Source organism: Notothenia coriiceps, unplaced genomic scaffold, assembly GCF_000735185.1.
Source record: "Notothenia coriiceps isolate Sejong01 unplaced genomic scaffold, NC01 NC01_scaffold00025094, whole genome shotgun sequence".
Classification (NCBI taxonomy): domain Eukaryota; kingdom Metazoa; phylum Chordata; class Actinopteri; order Perciformes; family Nototheniidae; genus Notothenia; species Notothenia coriiceps.
Window position 1 is genome coordinate 522,778 of NW_011357795.1, and position 17,184 is coordinate 539,961.

A 17,184-nucleotide genomic window follows, 5' to 3' on the forward strand; every position below is an offset into this window, starting at 1 on the left:
AAGTTCAGATATTATGCTCCAAATATCTGGAACAAACTCCCAGAAACCTGCATGTCCGCTGCAACTCTGACTACTTTTAAATCAAGGCTGAAGACTTATCTTTTTGCTGCTGCTTTTAATTGATATATTAATATCTTAAACTGCACTGTAACTTTTATCTTTGCTTTTTAATGAGTGTTTTTAAATGTCATTTTATATCATTGCTTTTAAATGAATGTTTCTAGATATCATTTTATAATATGTTTCTTAATGCTCTTAATGTCTTTCATTTTTGTAAAGCACTTTGAATTGCATTGTGTTGAAAGATGCTATATAAATAAACGTGGAAAAATAAATAGAAAAAATAAAGTCAACAGAAAAAATATATAATAAAAGCCATCACCGTTCAAGTTGGGTATCAGAAGATTAAATCAGGATTTTATACATCTGAAAAACTCTTGATCAGATTAAAACTCTTGTGATACACACAACATGTGGTGTGAGATTGATTCTGATTCTCAGGGTCTGTAACATAAGAGGAGAGGAGTACTGTGTGTAATATGATATATTACAGTATATGGTGATTACATGTAACAGGATAACCTAATCAGGATACAAAAAAGGTAACTGCATTCCCTTACAGTTACATAACAAATACATCATCAGATTAATGCTACATTTAAAAAAATCTGTAGGCGAATACTTTAAGTGTGAATCTATACGCCTAATGCCTGAATCTGCAGTATGTGCTCATGTGTTTCAGTGTTGGTGAATAGACTACTGCCTGAATATGCTTCATGAAAGGCAGGTTTTCCTATTAATAAGATCATTTCTGATCCTAAATATCTTGGTTTCTTCTTTTCTAAGGTCACATTGTCCTGTTGTCTTATATATGATTAAAAAAAACCTAAAACGATCATTTACTTCTCTTGTATTTATTTGCATTGCATTTGAAATTGAGGTAACTGAAAGTAACAGGTTACATTAATTGTATAATGTGATACTTACATTAATGAATACATTAGTTTTCTGTGTGACTACGTATTGTAATAGATTCCTTTTGTATCCCATCTGCTGAAGGGTGGAGGCTCCTCCTGGGGGGTGGTGGAGCCTCCAGCATCTGCCTGCAGCAGAGCGGCTGTGGGCGATGGCTCTGAGGAGCGCTCTGCAGGAGGACCAGCTCTGGGACCTTCCTCCTCTTCCCCCTCCGTCTGCAGCGGTACGGTTCCTCATAATCCATATGATGAAACTCATACAACACTCACATTACAGAGAACACGCCACGTTTCCAATGTTCCTGCTGTGTGCTTGCATACGCTGCAGTGGTGTGTGTCGTCATGCTCCAGGTGATCAGGATCATCTCCCACAGACACACAGAGAGCGCTCTGTCAGATGTGTGTGCGTCTTTTAAAAAATATGAAAAACATAAAATACAGATTGGTTTTACATACATATGGTTAGAATCATAATCAGGATTATTTTGGTCAATATGGAAATCACGATTATTTATCACCATAACTCATCAACTTTGGAAACATCATGCATTTATTCAAATAAAACTTGAACAGTTGAATTAAAAGAATACATTTTTTTTAAAACAAGAGAAATAATATTACATAATACAATGTACCTCTTTAATAAATAAATAAAGATACATTTTAAATCCAAATGAATATGATTCAAGCTGCTTAAAAAAACTCCAAAACATATCTTCAATATTCATTTTTATAAACATAGTCGGTAACTCTGACAACATGGAGAGCGATTGACACATATGACACATCATAATTAAAGGGGCCATATTCTGCTCATTATCAGGTTCATATCAGTATTTAGTGTCTCTACTTTAAAGAATCCTCTCCTGCTGATGTTCAGGTGTATATCAGTATGTAGTGTCTCTACCTTAAAGAGTCCTCTCCTGCTGATGTTCAGGTGTATATCAGTATGTAGTGTCTCTACTTTAAAGAGTCCTCTCCTGCTGATGTTCAGGTGTATATCAGTATGTAGTATCTCTACTTTAAAGAGTCCTCTCCTGCTGATGTTCAGGTGTATATCAGTATGTAGTGTCTCTACTTTAAAGAGTCCTCTCCTGCTGANCAAGTTTATTCTACAACAACAGATGAAGCCAGAAATCTATGTGTTGTCAGCGACTTAAACTGAGTTTCAACAGTCACATTAAAACAGTTACTAAATCAGCCTACTATCACCTAAAGAACATATCTAGGATTAATAGACTAATGTCACAGCAGGATTTGGAAAAGCTTGTCCATGCTTTTATCTTCAGTAGACTCGACTACTGCAATGGTGTCTTTACAGGTCTCACTAAAACATCTATTAGAAAGCTGCAGCTGATTCAGAACACCGCTGCTCGAGTCCTCACTAACACTAAGAAAGTGGATCACATCACTCCTGTTCTGAAGTCTTTACACTGGCTTCCTGTGTGTCAAAGAATAGATTTCAAAATACTGCTGCTGGTTTATAAAGCTTTGAAGGGTTTAGGCCCAAAATACATTTCTGACCTCCTGCTAAATGATGAACCATCCAAATCTCTCAGGTCTTCAGGGACTGGTCAGCTTTCTGTCCCCAGAGTCAGAACTAAACATGGAGAAGCAGCGTTCAGTTATTATGCTCCAAATATCTGGAACAAACTCCCAGACACCTGCAGGTCCGCTGCAACTCTGACTACTTTTAAATCCAGGCTGAAGACTTTTCTTTTTGCCGCTGCTTTTAATTGATATATTAATATCTTAAACTGCACTGTAACTTTTATTATCTTTGCTTTTAAATGGAGTGTTTCTAGATATCATTTTATAATATGTTTCTTAATGTCTTTCATTTTTGTAAAGCACTTTGAATTGCCTTGTGTCGAAAGGTGCTATATAAATAACCGTGCCTTGCCTATGTTATTTGTACTGTTAAGTCTGTTAATACTTTAATACGTTAATTTCTCCCTTGTGCATCGGTTCGCTCTTTGTATGATCGGCTGTTTTTGTATCTTAAGTTGTCTGTATTTTTATTGCATCTATTTGATTTATTTCAATGGACATGACCCCAAAAGTACTAGAAGCAGGAACATGGGCCTCTGATGGGGATCCGAGTATAAACAATAACCTAGCAGGCTGTAAATCTATTATAATTTCAACCACCTAGAAAAATAAATGTCTATAACTCTCTATCATCTCTATAATGATTAATAGAACCTCTTTATCATTATTCAACTATATGTTAACCTTTCTTTAACCATCCTATCTTGAAGGTTTACCCTCTCATAACTCTTTTCTTATTGCATTTTTTACTACTTCGTGACTCTGAATAAGGACTTCCGAAATACTTTTGCTACAACGTTTATCAGTGCATCATCTGAGCAGTCATCGGCCATACAGTACTGTTAGTAGAGCGGAACATCCTGTTCATGGGAGCAGGTACAACTCCCCCGCAGGAAGTGTGACCCCATTGTGAACAGGTGAGCTGTCATCATCACACAGGTAGCCGGGGTAAGGAGTGGCTGCTGGCGTCACAGCTCGTAAGTGAATAATCCGTGCAGGTATTTCCGCTCAGGCCTCGGCCCACTCACAACAAGGCGTGGGAGGGGGGGGCGGATCCAACCTACTCACTGCAGGAATGGTGGAGGAGGAGGAGGTTAATTCCCTTGGTGAGCGTCACACAGGAAGCTGATAAGAGGAATTTTACCAGACACACCGATGCTCTGAATTCCGGGTTTTTCCACTTCAGCCTGACAAAGCTGGATAAATGATTAAATATATTCAGAGAACATTAAAGCGTCATCAGCTTTTTATTAGTTGTTACTGTATTGTAATGATTCAGAGACTTTTTTTATTGAGTGATAGCATTGATTGATTGAATATAGGGACACTCTTATATCTTACCATTGGTGGAAAGTACCTTCATTCATTTACCTAAGTACTGTTCAATGTTAAATCATTGATTTACTCCATAACCATCCATTGACAGCTTTACTGGCTTTGCAGGTTTGGTATATTAATAGAAAATATAAATCAACAAATACATTTTGGTGTAACACTAAAGGTTAAGCTATCCAGTAGTTTATCAAGTAATTATAAATAGTGTTACCTTTATCAGAGGCAATATTTACACATCAATTTATCACTGATTGAAATCCAGCAATACAAAATATATGACTTTGAAATTTGCCATTCTGCCGAATAAGTACTTGCACTTTTGGTACCTTAAGTATGTTTTGATACTATAACTTATGTACTTTTATTTGAAAACAATTACTTAACATAATTTGAATACTTCCTCCACCACTAGCTGTAACTGCTGAATGTAAATGTAAATGTACTCAAACTAAGGGGCTTTAAGGACGCTTGTTCCGATGAGAAATGATTCTTTGAAAGAGTAAATGGGAGTGTTGGTGGGGGCTTTACTCTCTCTATGTTTTCAGGAAAGGAACTCAACAGGAAAGGAGAAGTGTTCAAATGCAGAGATTTTTTCAAAACCACCATGTGTTTTCCATCTCAGTTCTTTGGCTCCTTTCACTCTTTGCTCCCAAATGCTCCAGAAAATGATCCCACTGTGTTTTTCCCCCGGCTTGCTGGAAATGACCTAACTACTGCCAGGAAGAGGAATGTGAAGCATTCCCTGGAGCTGTTTGTGACGTCAGAGCATCGAGGAGGCCCCTACGCTTCCGCCAGCCTGGATATTCCAGAGTACACTCAACCTAAACTCCCAACAGCTGGAGTCAACTGCTGCTTCGCTCCAACTCCAAAACAATCCTGAGAAATACACACACCACACACAGGCACATACACACACCCCGCCTCCTCGCCTCTCCGCCCATGCACTCACATCTGGGACTTTGCTGCTTACTATAATGAGCTGAGAACAGTACATTTTTATACTCAAAACCCCAAAGAATTGTGATTTCTACAGATTTCTTTTACACCCTTTTTTATCAGTGTTCAATGTATGGATATTCAAGTGTTATATTCCGACAGTCAGTATGCCTCCTCAGCATGATTTTTACAAGATCATGTTACTCTTTGGCCTGTGAATAATGAGTCAGTCAAAGGTTGTGTAACTTTGTATTTTCCTGTAGTTTCTGACTGCCTGATTATGACGTTAAACATCAAAAACAGCTCAAGAAAACTCACTTACCAGTATTATATTCATTTTTCACAGAAATGTATCCGCGTCATAGAGTTGTAATGTTAGACGTATCTATTCTTATTACAGCTAAAACCACTAAGAAATGCGTCAATTGACATAATGTTTAAATGGCAGATATTCCCGTAACTGATTAATCGCTTAGGTCATTGGTTCCAGCATCTCAATTGTTAAACTCAAAATATTGTTAACTTAATACATTTGGGGATTTACATACTGGCAAAACATTAAAAAAAGCTATTTTACAATGTTACCTTAGGTTTTAGGATATTGGCATTTTGTCCTAATTTGACATTTTCTAGCCCTGACGATAAATCAAGAATAAGATCTAGAGATGATTTTATTATGATAATAATTGTCAATGCAGTCCTATTTCTTATAACGGCTTGCGGTTCTTCCTAAATTGCAAAAAGAACACTTTAAGTTGGCAAATTATTATTTTAACTTTATCTCAACGTCGAAAGTCTTCTGCATCTGGTGCTTAAAGGTGGGGTAGGTCATTTTGGAGAAACCAGCTCGAGTGCGCTAGAATTTGAAAATACACAACCGGAAAAAATCTGCCACTTCCTTACAGAGCCCCTCCTCTAACACACACGAACGCGCACATGACCAATGAGCTGAGACTGCCAAGGCACACAGGGATAGGCTGACAGGCGAGGTAGGCGCATCCAGTTAATTTTTAGCCGAGCCGGCTAAGATGATTGGTCGTGCTTTTTAAAGTACTACGGCTTCCACAGATGACATTTTTTTATGGATTTTTTTGTCAAAGCACTTAAGATATTCATTGCTATCGGGATGTTAAGAGCATTCCATGGAATATAACAAAAAGTGCATCTCGAGCCGGTTTCTCGAACTTACCTACCCCACCTTTAACAAAGCTGTCACTTTCAGACTCTACTCGATATAATAAGTATCCAAATCAAACTGCAGCAAAATGTGGTTTTAATTTAAAGACCCCTTCAAGACACATTTCAAGACATGTGAAAAGAATCTGCTTTGAATAGCAAGTTGCTTCAAAATTACATATACTCTTTAACCATCATGGAAAATCTATAATCTATGCATGAATGCAAATAAGGTTCATTTGAAAGGGTTTAGAGATAATGAGAACAACATGTCTCCTACTTTTCTGAAAGTCTATTCCCAGTGTCGATCCACTGGAGGTTTCTTATTGGACACAGTATTGGCTCCAAAATGATGTTATTAAATCCTGCTTGTGTGTACATGTGTTCAACTCAGATTGAAGGTGAGCACAGCGAAACAGGCTCTGCACATACTGATAGAATTCTGCACAGTGAGGCTCAAACATCCCAGTGAAGTAACAATAAGAACAAAAACATGTTAGTGTGTAGGGGGGCTTAAAGGGGTGACATGTATTACATCCTCTCACCATGGCGGGTATATGTGGACGATGTCTCTGGGAACAAGCATCAGCTGGGCTGCAGTTTCTCTGTTGAACAACACCAGCAAACCAGCTCTTCCTTCAGGGGGGGCGTCGCTGTGCTGGTGGCCCTCTGCGGGGGGCTGCTGGTGCTCACAGTGCACCAGTTGCATGCTGCACTCCTCCTGAACCTCCAGCACCTCCAGCACCAGCACGCCAGGCCTGTCCACTGGAGAGCAGAGCAACAACAACACAGATGTTGAGTGTGTGTTTGTGTGTAAAGAGTGCACTCATACTCTCCCGGACTCTTGCTCTCTGAGGGGCTTATTATGCGTTATAAGAGTAATTCACTTTTAGCGTCAGAACATTTTGCACTGTATAAATTCGAAAGCTGTTACTGACTCAGAGTTGAATATGAAACGCACCGAATCCCAATGGGTGAGAGTGCAAATGTTTGGAATTTTACCACAACGCTGACTTTGCTTTTGACTCAAGCAGAGATAACAAGGAGGAGAAAATACAATAAAAAGACAATGCCCTGAAGCAGTAAAACAAACTACGCATGCAAATTCTGTGGGAAGACTTGATTGCATCGATTTGTGAAAATTGCAGCACAAGAGCTCTCAGTCAATGCAGCTCTGTGAACGCCAGCAATCCCGAAAAATAGCCAGGGGGGGAATTTTAATGGAGTAAATCATATCAAAAAGGGAGATTAAGAACAATAAAGTTGAAAGAAGCATTTGCCTAAACACGAAACTGAACAGTTTATTTGGTGCGCGTAGGTCCCAGATGATTAACTCATGGGAAGAACCAGGGGCAGAACGCCACATCTGAAATCGTCCTCTTGGCCTGTAATGAACTGATAAATGATAGGCGGGGCAAATACATCAGGAAATAATTCACAGTCTGTGTTTGAGTGCACTTACATTTCACACCAAAAGGACAGCATCAAATATAAACAGGTGTCTTGTAACAGCATGATCTAGCAGGTAACAACGCTATTATAGCTAGGAATGAACCAGGGAGTGGAACAAATACAATGAACTCTCCTGAAACGCTTTAATTATGCACTCTGCAGGGTATCTGACTTAAATGCTTTAAAAAAAAAACAGAACTGTTTTCATTGCAAAAAGCACTATTTATTGGAGCTTAAAAAATGAGATCAAGTCAATAAACCTCCCACTCCGATCAACTCTTTACACATTACTCTAATCAAAACATCGAATGACCGCAAACTCAGATCAGGTGGGTGCTTTTTTTTCTTTTTCCACAATCAACTGCCAACCTTTAAGCCACTGCTGGTGTCAATTCTGAGGGAGATACATAACAACGACAAAACATAAGTGGTTTGGTATACCACGAAAAGGAAAAAAAGAACTAGGCAAGCAGCTTCCTGTCACCTACATATCGAATTCAGAGTTCACAGCCACAGTGATCGACCTACAGCCAGCACATCCTCAGCGTGCCCTTTCTCCATAGAGAAGGAAATCACGGGCTTCATCCCACTCACAAATCAAAGCTCATTGTTAAAATAGTGATTCAGGTCGGAGAAGACAGTGTGTTTGTGTGGATCACCTGTTGCTGCGGCCTCAGAGATGGACTGGTGCCTCCAGAAGCTAACAGCTGACCTCTGTCTGCACTGGAGTCGGTTCAGCCTCTCAGCGAGGCCTCCACTACGCACCGAACACACACAGAGGTACAGTAGATGACGTTACTTGATCAAATCACGCAGCACATGGGAAATTGTTTCTTTCAAAGAACAAGATTTTCTGATCTCAGACTACAGATAGCCATCTGTCACATTAGGGTGGGCTTGGAAATGGCAATGACATTTAGCACCCACATCATGACACCAGGTGTCCCTTTCATCGTCAGCTCTGCCGTGGAAACATTGTCGCCTGGCAGCAAGTATTATGCCTTCTTCTCGGTTTGCTCTTATTTTAAGGCAACAAACTGTGGCACTTTATAATAATGTGTGGTATGGGCGCATGCTAACGCCATAGCTTATCATTTCCATTAAGTATGATATCTATAATGAAGGTCCTTAACTCCAGAATGCCTATTTGTGTATCAACTACTCACCGTGTTTCCTTGAGTTTGTAAAGAAAACCTTGTTTTTCTCACGTCTTTGTGTTTAAAGACGATTCCCGAAACGTATGCTCGCTCTGCCCCTAACAAGCATTTTTGCTCAAACCTTTGTATTTCAAACACTTACACAAATGTTATTATCACAGAGGAGCCGCATGCTTGTGCAAGCATGAGATTGTTTATTACAAACGGTTTGAAATTGTCGGTTTACGGAAATGTGTTTGGGAAGTACTGAGCATAATGATGAATGAATATAATGTGACTTGGATTCAACTGCATGTGTCAGGTTTGTTAACGGATGTTTTGATATAGTTTTGCTGTTGTTGAACAAGGCTCAGTTACTTCAACTTGTTTGGAAATGATTCAGTCCTCACCGTGGAGGCATGGGAGACAAATACCATTTCACTTAAATATTCAAGGATACATGGGTTGTTTATTTTCTTTATTAAATGTGTATTTTTTGCAATCAGTTACAAGGCTTGAAGGCTGCCGTTTCTGTTTTTAGCGCTAGAACAATCCCTGTCCTCATGTTACCCGATGTTCAACACACTGCAGTACGCAAACTATAAATTGGAGGGGAAAGAGAACAATAGAATAGGATCAGGTTTCGGGTATTAGCAGATACTTCTGGTCAAGATTTCAGAACGAGACAAAAAGCTGAACTTGCACGTCCCTAATGTGAAGTTGAGAAAACAAGAACATTATTCAAACCTTTTGAATTTCCTTTTCTTTTTGGCAGAGTCTTCAGGTGTCTTTGACTGCATGTTGGACTGCAGTTTCTGAGGCGTCTGCAGCATTGCCTGAGCTGACCTGACCCAGTCCCTGATGGACTTCCTGCTGCCCTCGCCGCACTGCACAGGAGAGTCCGGTCTGATGGGAGTCACCGCGGCGTCAACATCCTCGCCGTCAGACACATAGCCCGAGATCTCAAGCCCTGCCGTCTAGAGATAAAGACATTTATTAATAATTAACTTGAATAAATCAAAAAAGGTATTTGACCTAGTTTTGGAATATGTCACGTTTGAAGGAATAGAAGTGTTGATTTGCAGATCAAATTACACTATGTATGCCCGTTGGGTGAGGGATCTAATGACACACAATTGGAAGAGCTGAGATACCGTAGCCAGGGTTGTGGTTAAAAATACTACAAGTTTCCTAGATTCTTTTAACAAGTAATAAAGCCAGTCTGACTGCATGAAGCCAACCCTTTTATTTAAATTAATTAGTATTATATATTTTTAAGAATACAATTGTTGGTGCATGTACATGTGCATATTATATGTATTAGAATGATATATTATTAAATTGTAGTATAAATGTATTGCTATTGATTTAGGTATGCTACTTTAATTGTTTGTATCTACATTTGCTCTGTTCCCTATAATTGCAAAATCAATAAAACTGTTAAAAAAAACAATAAAATAATGCTATGTGTGAGTAGAATATGAGATGGATTTAAAATGGCATCAGCCTTCAGTAAATTAATAATGAGTCATTAAAGATTAATTAATATAAATAAAGTGTATCACACAGTGGGTGGATAAGGTACACTGACAGGCGGATGAATCACAAGATATAATACCAAAACATTCTGTTTCTGCTGTCTCACTGCTCACTACACCTGGAGGAAACCGTTCTCATGGAAAAATCCACAAGAAACCTGAGTTCCTGTCATGTGCAGACAAGACCAGCATACCAGGCTCTGTCAGCCAGCGCGCTCTCTTGTTTGAATCAACTTGACCCTGCTAGGCTCCGTGCCAGCAGACGTCACACTCTAACCAGCGAGAGAGAAAGGAACACTATGTTCCTGGCTATGGATCAAAAATGTTTTGCACCCGGCACTGAAAGCATTGTAAGTACACAGCTCTGCTCAGGCTCATCCACTCACATGTTGTCCTGAACAAACAGTAGTAAAAGATGTTTATAGCGCCGCTCTGTTGACACGCCCCTGATGCAGCGAGGACCCTGATGTGGTGGAGGTTGTTGACCCTTTAAGTGCCTGATGTGGACAAGCTCCATCTGGTCAGCTGCCATCCTCTTTGGCCTCGAGATGCAAAGTCGCCCTCACAGCTCCGCCTATCCACTCTCAGCGTTATATACAGAAATCTGGCAGAAATACGTGGAGTGAGTCGGCCGATCGTTTATCTGGAGTAATAAACTTTGATTTGGACTGAGAATATTCTGCACTGGATCCTGTTAGATCCGGATTGATTTAAAAATTGGCTGTGTGTAAAGCACGGTTTCCGGGCAGCAAAGACATTTAAACTGCGTTGTTCTTTGTAATTGTTGTAATTTTATCAGAATCTTCCAAGTTTACTGAATTGTTATATTGAATGCTAATAGCCAAACTAACATGCTTTTTCTCATTACTGAATACGCATTTGAGTAATGAGGAATCGAATTCTCGAATAAGGGTGCCACAAATTGTTAAAATTATTTTTAGAATTACTATTATTTTTATATGCTATAAAAAGTTAAAATAAAAATAAAAATGTGGATCAGCGTTTCCCAAAGTCAAAAATGACGTTCTTAAATTAGAGATGTCCCGATCCGATCACGTGATCGGGGATCGGAGCCGATCACGTGATTTTCAAAAGATCGGAATCGGGAGAAAAAAAATCGGGGATCGGGATTTTTTTTCTTTTTTTTTAAAAATACTTTTTTTTAAATGTTGTATTCAATGTTACAAAACAAAAATGACCATGTTCAAGTCTTAAAGTCATCCTGAGGCCTTAGTTTTGGTTTCAAATTACACAACATCATGTATGTGTTGCTTCTTTGGGGCTTGTTTTCATAGACCTGGTTGATTATTTCTCTCAAATCTGGCAACAGAGTGGGCAGGGCGCAGTGTCTAATTGTAACAGTAAGCTAACAAGTACTGAAAGCTGTTTTTGTTTTTGATCCAATGCTGCACAACTGAATTGATCCAATGCTGCTGTGAAAGAAAGAAGCTATATCCATGTTGGATAGAATATCCAATTTAAATAAGAGAAAAAATCTTAAGGGACAACTTAAATTCTTTTTTTTCTCTTAATGCATTGCATAAAGATCGGATCGGAAAAAATCGGTATCGGCAAATTGTCAAAATCAAATGATCGGAATCGGATCGGGAGGAAAAAAAGGTGATCGGGACATCCCTATCTTAAATGTCTTAATTTGTACACAACTCAAAGATATTCAGAAATAATTCACATTTAAGAAGCTCACATCAGAGAATCCCTAAAGAGATTCAACCGATAATGAAAATAGCAGGATTCCAAATAATTTTTGGACACCTAACTTTGCAACTATACTATGAAAAATGCATACATTTTAGTCAAACCATATTTGAAAAAATGTTGACATTTAATCTTTCTAGGAAGCCTCTGACCACAAACATGTTAGGTGATTTTTTTGACCCCAGAGAGCTGATATCAGCAAATTAAAATGTGACAAGAGGAAGTAGCTGGGTCTGTGGGCTGGATGTTAATCTGTCGACAGACTTCCTCTCAAAACACACCAAACTGCACAAACTCAGAACTTCAAATCACAAGACACTGGTTCCTAAAATGCATGTTGTGTTAAATCAACCGGCACATTATAGAGTGCTGCAGGGATAATATATTGTTGGAGCCCAACTGAGAAGAAGGTAATTTCCTTGACAAAAAGCCGTAATAACAAATGTATGATGGTAAATCTTTTTTTTCAAGTATGATAATCATCACAAAGGAACACTCATTTCATGTCTGAAGCATTATTGACTGACGAGAATTAAAACGCAAACATAAGGCTATGAACTGAATTTGCATTATATCAACATCACCACCACTGAGAAGATGAGTGTTGTGTTCGATGACGTTGAATATCCGGACAACCACCTGATTCTCATTTAGCCACATGTTTAAAGACACTTAAAAGCTTTACAATTCATTTTAGTGGGGTATTTACTGATGTATTTTCTGTGCTACAATAAAACATGTGTTAACCACAGACATTTTTTAGGCCTCTATCCAAAACCCATTCAAATGCTAACTCATTTCCGGGTTTTTGGACTCATTCCTGCAGCACTCAGTTGTACAGTGATGAGCTGATTCAATTGATGGCCTCAACCACCAAGAATATTTTAATAAACCGCAATCTACTCAACCGCATCACCCCAGTCATTTGGCCACACGCAGCAGATCAACTACATGTATTTCCAGTTGTTGTAAATGTGCGACACAACAAAGCACTGTGTGTTTTTTTTTTAAACGTGAGCGCAACACCTTGACCACTCCTTGTACATTCTGTCAATGTCAGCCCTGCCTTTAACACACACCGCTCCTGAAAGACTTCTGAGAAGGAGCCGTCGATCCAAGTCTGCAGGAAGAAGGGCCCCACAAAAGATTGCCTACTATGATAACACCAATGAAACAGCATGGTGTGTGTTCAGCGAAACCAAAGTGTATGAATCATATTTGAAGGTTTTCTATTCAGAGAACTGTAAAAAATGTCCATCGCAGTTTCACAGAGCTCAAGCTCACGTGATTGAATGACTGGTTTTGTCTTTTGCTCCTGTGGGGATTGTCCACAGTATTGAGTATGTAAGTGCTTTGGATAAAAGCATCTAACAAGTGGAATGTAATGTAATGCAATGTCTTGAAAACAGTCTAAACTTGAACAAATATTCAATTCAATGAAATGCAACACAATAAAGCAGATTTAAGAAGCTGGAACCATCACATGTATGGCATTTCTGCTTGGAAAATGGCTTGATAGCTTATAAAAACAATGCATTTTCTGTATGTTGATTATAAAAATTATGTTAGAGCTCTACAGTGTTTGGATCTTCTTAAATAATCCTATAAAATGAATTTATTCCACATTTGAGTTTCAGAGTACGAGAAGCAACTCCTGTCTTTATTAAAGTCGGAAAAGATTATCTCTCAATTGTTTTAATATCTGACTTGTATCTGTGAATAAGTGTCAGCTTATCTCTCCACCCTCAGTCAAACCTTTATTGGCCTCTCAGCTCGTGAACTTTGACACTTTGGAATACAACCTGCACCTAGAGAGCGAGCACAATGCTGGTTCAAGCCTGCCAGGTCCTTTTCGGAACAGGCTTTCAATACTCAACCTAGTGGTGTAATGGTTATAATTTAACTCTAAACAATCAAACAAATATAGGTCAAAACTGGAATTGATGACTCAAAATAAAAATGAATAACTTGAGATGTTCTTTTTAGGTTGTATTCAAACATGTGCTTCCATGCTATGTTAGCCACAACTAATGGTAAAGCGCATTAGGTTTAGAAAACACAGAATATCATGTGGTGTCGCATTGGACTATAGGAAAACTAACATTTAAGGATAACTGAATGCATTGGTAGTAAACTGAGCACTTTCATTTAGAAACATACACTGGACTAAAAAATAAATGTGGAGGTTAAGTGGTTCTGTGGCGCCATCTAGTGTTTATGGCACCTTTGAGGAATGTGTTCAATGTGGTATCTGAGGCAATGTATCAGTATGAATTTAGTTCACTCACATTTGAAGGGTTAAGAGGTAAATCCTCAGGTTTTTCCTCAAAGGACTCTGATTCACAGTCTGAGATTTGTTGCCCGCTGTCCTTCTCAACTTCTTCCTCAGATTCTTCCAGATCAGTGTCTGTGTCGATAACAGGAAGGTCATCTAAAGAAAGAAAAGAATACTATAAATGAAAACAACAGGTTTGACAAACCGATTCTGACTCAATGTTTACTTATCAGACAAGTTTGGGGTTTTTGATAAAATCTCACTGCCTATCAGTGAATAGAAGTTGTTATCAAGTGAACAAAGGACAAAAGCTGAGTCAACTACATGATAACTGAGCAAACTCTGGAAAATGCCAGTAACTGGACGATGAGTTGGAGGAATAGTTAGACAATTTGGAATCAGTTATTCCTTTTAATGTTGATCATATCTTTACCATTCTGCAGTAGAGTAGTATAAGCTGAACTCACAAATAGATACAAACAAATAAGTAATATTTCTCAGTAAAAAATGTTGCTCATATTTAGTCAACCTTATTCTGTTCAAGTTTTTAAGTTTTAGAGCACTATAATTCTTGGCATTTAATTGTAAGTATAGTGTTTAGTAAAGTTATTTTTTTTTAATACATTGCAGCACAGGACACAAAACTACTGCAATTAAAAAGAAAACAGTCAGGAGTATCTTGTCCCCTCTTTTTGGAGTTATAAAGATGGGCCTATAGCAATGCCTATTCGTTCATGGCCACCAAATGCATGTTGATGTAGTTTCAGTTAGGGTTGAATGACATTTGTCTAATCATCGTCTCATCTTAGTCATAGAAAAAAGGTTGCTGACGGACAGTATTAGTCACAGTTTTTGTTAAGGAAACTAGCACTGCCTATGGTTTACCTGCCATGACTCAGAAAGTCACAACAGACGTGGTGTACCTTTATCAGTGCTGAGCATGCGCAGCGCTCTTGTGTAAGACTGGATTGGAGCTGTAGGTCTCGCCGGTCTCTGAGGACGCTGTTGTTGTTGATCCTGCGTCTCGTCATCAGACTGGTCTCCGTCACTGGAGCTCCATGCAATGTGCACCGTGTCCTCATTACAGGGGTCAGCCCTGGTCTGCACTGGGCAAACACAAGAGAGAGAAAAGATAAGGCGATGTCTGTTTAATGTCAACAAATAAAGCCAAAGAGACATATCTACAGAGCTTAATGGTTACATTCCCCACACCAAATAAAGCAATACAACAATTGATATTCCTTTGTGGAATAGAGAGAAGGAATCAAAGGTATTGTTTGAGATTAAACTTTATCACTTTCTCAAAAGGCTGTCTTGTATTATTATTTTTTTTAACAAAACAAAAGGAAAACATCTCAACATTAAATTGTGTCAAGAGGTGGAAGATTAAAGATAGAAGTGAATGTCCCCAGACTGCCTTATCTCGGTTTTCTTCCTATTGTTAGATCTGATGATAAACATGACAACATACACTATTTGGCCAGATTGATAAATTGTGGTGAGACACCATTTTGGTTGACAAAACTCTGCTCTAGAATAAATTGATTGTTCAGTCCAAACGTACATTGAATATAATGTGATTTTATGATTACTGTGACAGTAAATAACAATAATTTGTATCATGAATGACTATGCCGATGTTTAAAGTGATGATAAAATATCAAGATATTGCAAAGCCCCTAAAGTATTAGAAAATGCACTCAAATCGTAACAACAAATTACCTAAAGCAGAGGACTGAGCCATCTTTTTTATATCAGACGGTTTTCTTCGTGATGACTTGAGGTTCTGCAACACAAATAAAAGTAATAATACCATCAACAATGTTAAATAAACAGGAGAATAATAGATACGAATTGGTGATGTGAGTATTATGTGTTTCAGTCATGTCATGGAGCATCTTTTTCCACCTTCATGACCGGAGAGTCCAGAAAACTGTCTCCACACTTCTCCCAGCTCTTGGCAGAAGACGCAGGTGAATGGGATCGTGGCTCTTTGTCCAATTTTTGCAAACCTTTTCCGACATCATCAGGAAAGAAGACACGCTTTATATCCTTGTAGTTCCTTTTACGCTAAAAGACGGGGGCGGTCAGAAAACGTTCTCATCACGAAATGCAACAACTGGGTCGAAAGCTCTGACTCAGCTTTTATTGACATACATCAAGTTTTCACATTAAATTACAACATTGGTTTGTCGTTGTGATAATGAAGAATATATAAACCACTTGATTCAAGAGTGACAGGTAAACTGCACTCAGCTGGGGGTGGGCAGAGGTAGATAGTTGTCAAAGCTAACTAGCATGTAGCTTCAAGTTAGCATAATCAGGCTAGCAATTTAGCTACCTAGTTAGCAGGTTTCTTACCTTTCTGGAAGACATGACGACAAAATAAAGTAACTTTAAGCAACAGCTGCAGTTTATGCATGTGTCAAAACAACGTAGTCTAATAGTATCTATTTAATTAACCCATCTTTGTGCAATAGCGCTTTACCGGTGTTTGCTAACTCACTGGTTTGCAAACGTACTAACAGCACTGTGTTGCTCAATCCAGAGAGGGGTGTGTTTGGTTATTCAACAGCATGGTCCGCACGCAGTGTGTGTGTGTGTGTGCGTGCGTGCGTGAGAGAGAGATAGTGAGTTAGTTTTAAAATTGTATTATATTGAATTGTTATTTTATGTAGTTATCATTTATTTTAATCCATATCTATATGTTATGATAGCTTTTCATTTTCATTTATTAAATTGTAGTGGCAGTGATGTTCCTCCTTGAACTTGGAGCCTTTGGAAATCAATTTCTCCTGTCTTGTACACTTTGTACTTTCACTCCATTACATTTAGAGAGGGACATATATTTATCTTCTTTCACTAAATTACAAAATGTATCTGACAGCTTTCATTTCACTATTACTTACTGTTAAACAATTTAATATTTAAAATGTATTTAACATCACTTGAGTTGTGTTTGTACTTTACTTTGAATACTTTAAGTCCAGAAACATTGCCTACGAAATATTAAAAGTAACAGAAAATGACTATGCTCAAGTAACATCTAAACTTTTGCATATAAAGTATGTACAATTAGCTATACTTACGCTGGT

General features: G+C 38.4%; 1 protein-coding gene across 1 annotated transcript in view; it reads right to left on the bottom strand.

Annotated features, from left to right (window-relative positions):
- Positions 1-16,620, bottom strand: part of spidr (scaffold protein involved in DNA repair) — a 36,641-nt gene extending 20,021 nt beyond the window's left edge. Inside the window, exons 1-8 of the mRNA XM_010783372.1 lie at positions 16,451-16,620; positions 15,998-16,159; positions 15,812-15,875; positions 15,013-15,195; positions 14,103-14,245; positions 9,308-9,537; positions 8,084-8,181; positions 6,518-6,737 (exon numbers count right to left, since the gene is read on the bottom strand). Of these exons, the coding sequence (XP_010781674.1) occupies positions 6,518-6,737; positions 8,084-8,181; positions 9,308-9,537; positions 14,103-14,245; positions 15,013-15,195; positions 15,812-15,875; positions 15,998-16,159; positions 16,451-16,465 (1,115 nt within the window). The 5' untranslated portion in view covers positions 16,466-16,620. The remainder of the gene's footprint in view (positions 1-6,517; positions 6,738-8,083; positions 8,182-9,307; positions 9,538-14,102; positions 14,246-15,012; positions 15,196-15,811; positions 15,876-15,997; positions 16,160-16,450) is intronic.
- Between the last annotated feature and the right edge of the window lie 564 nt (positions 16,621-17,184).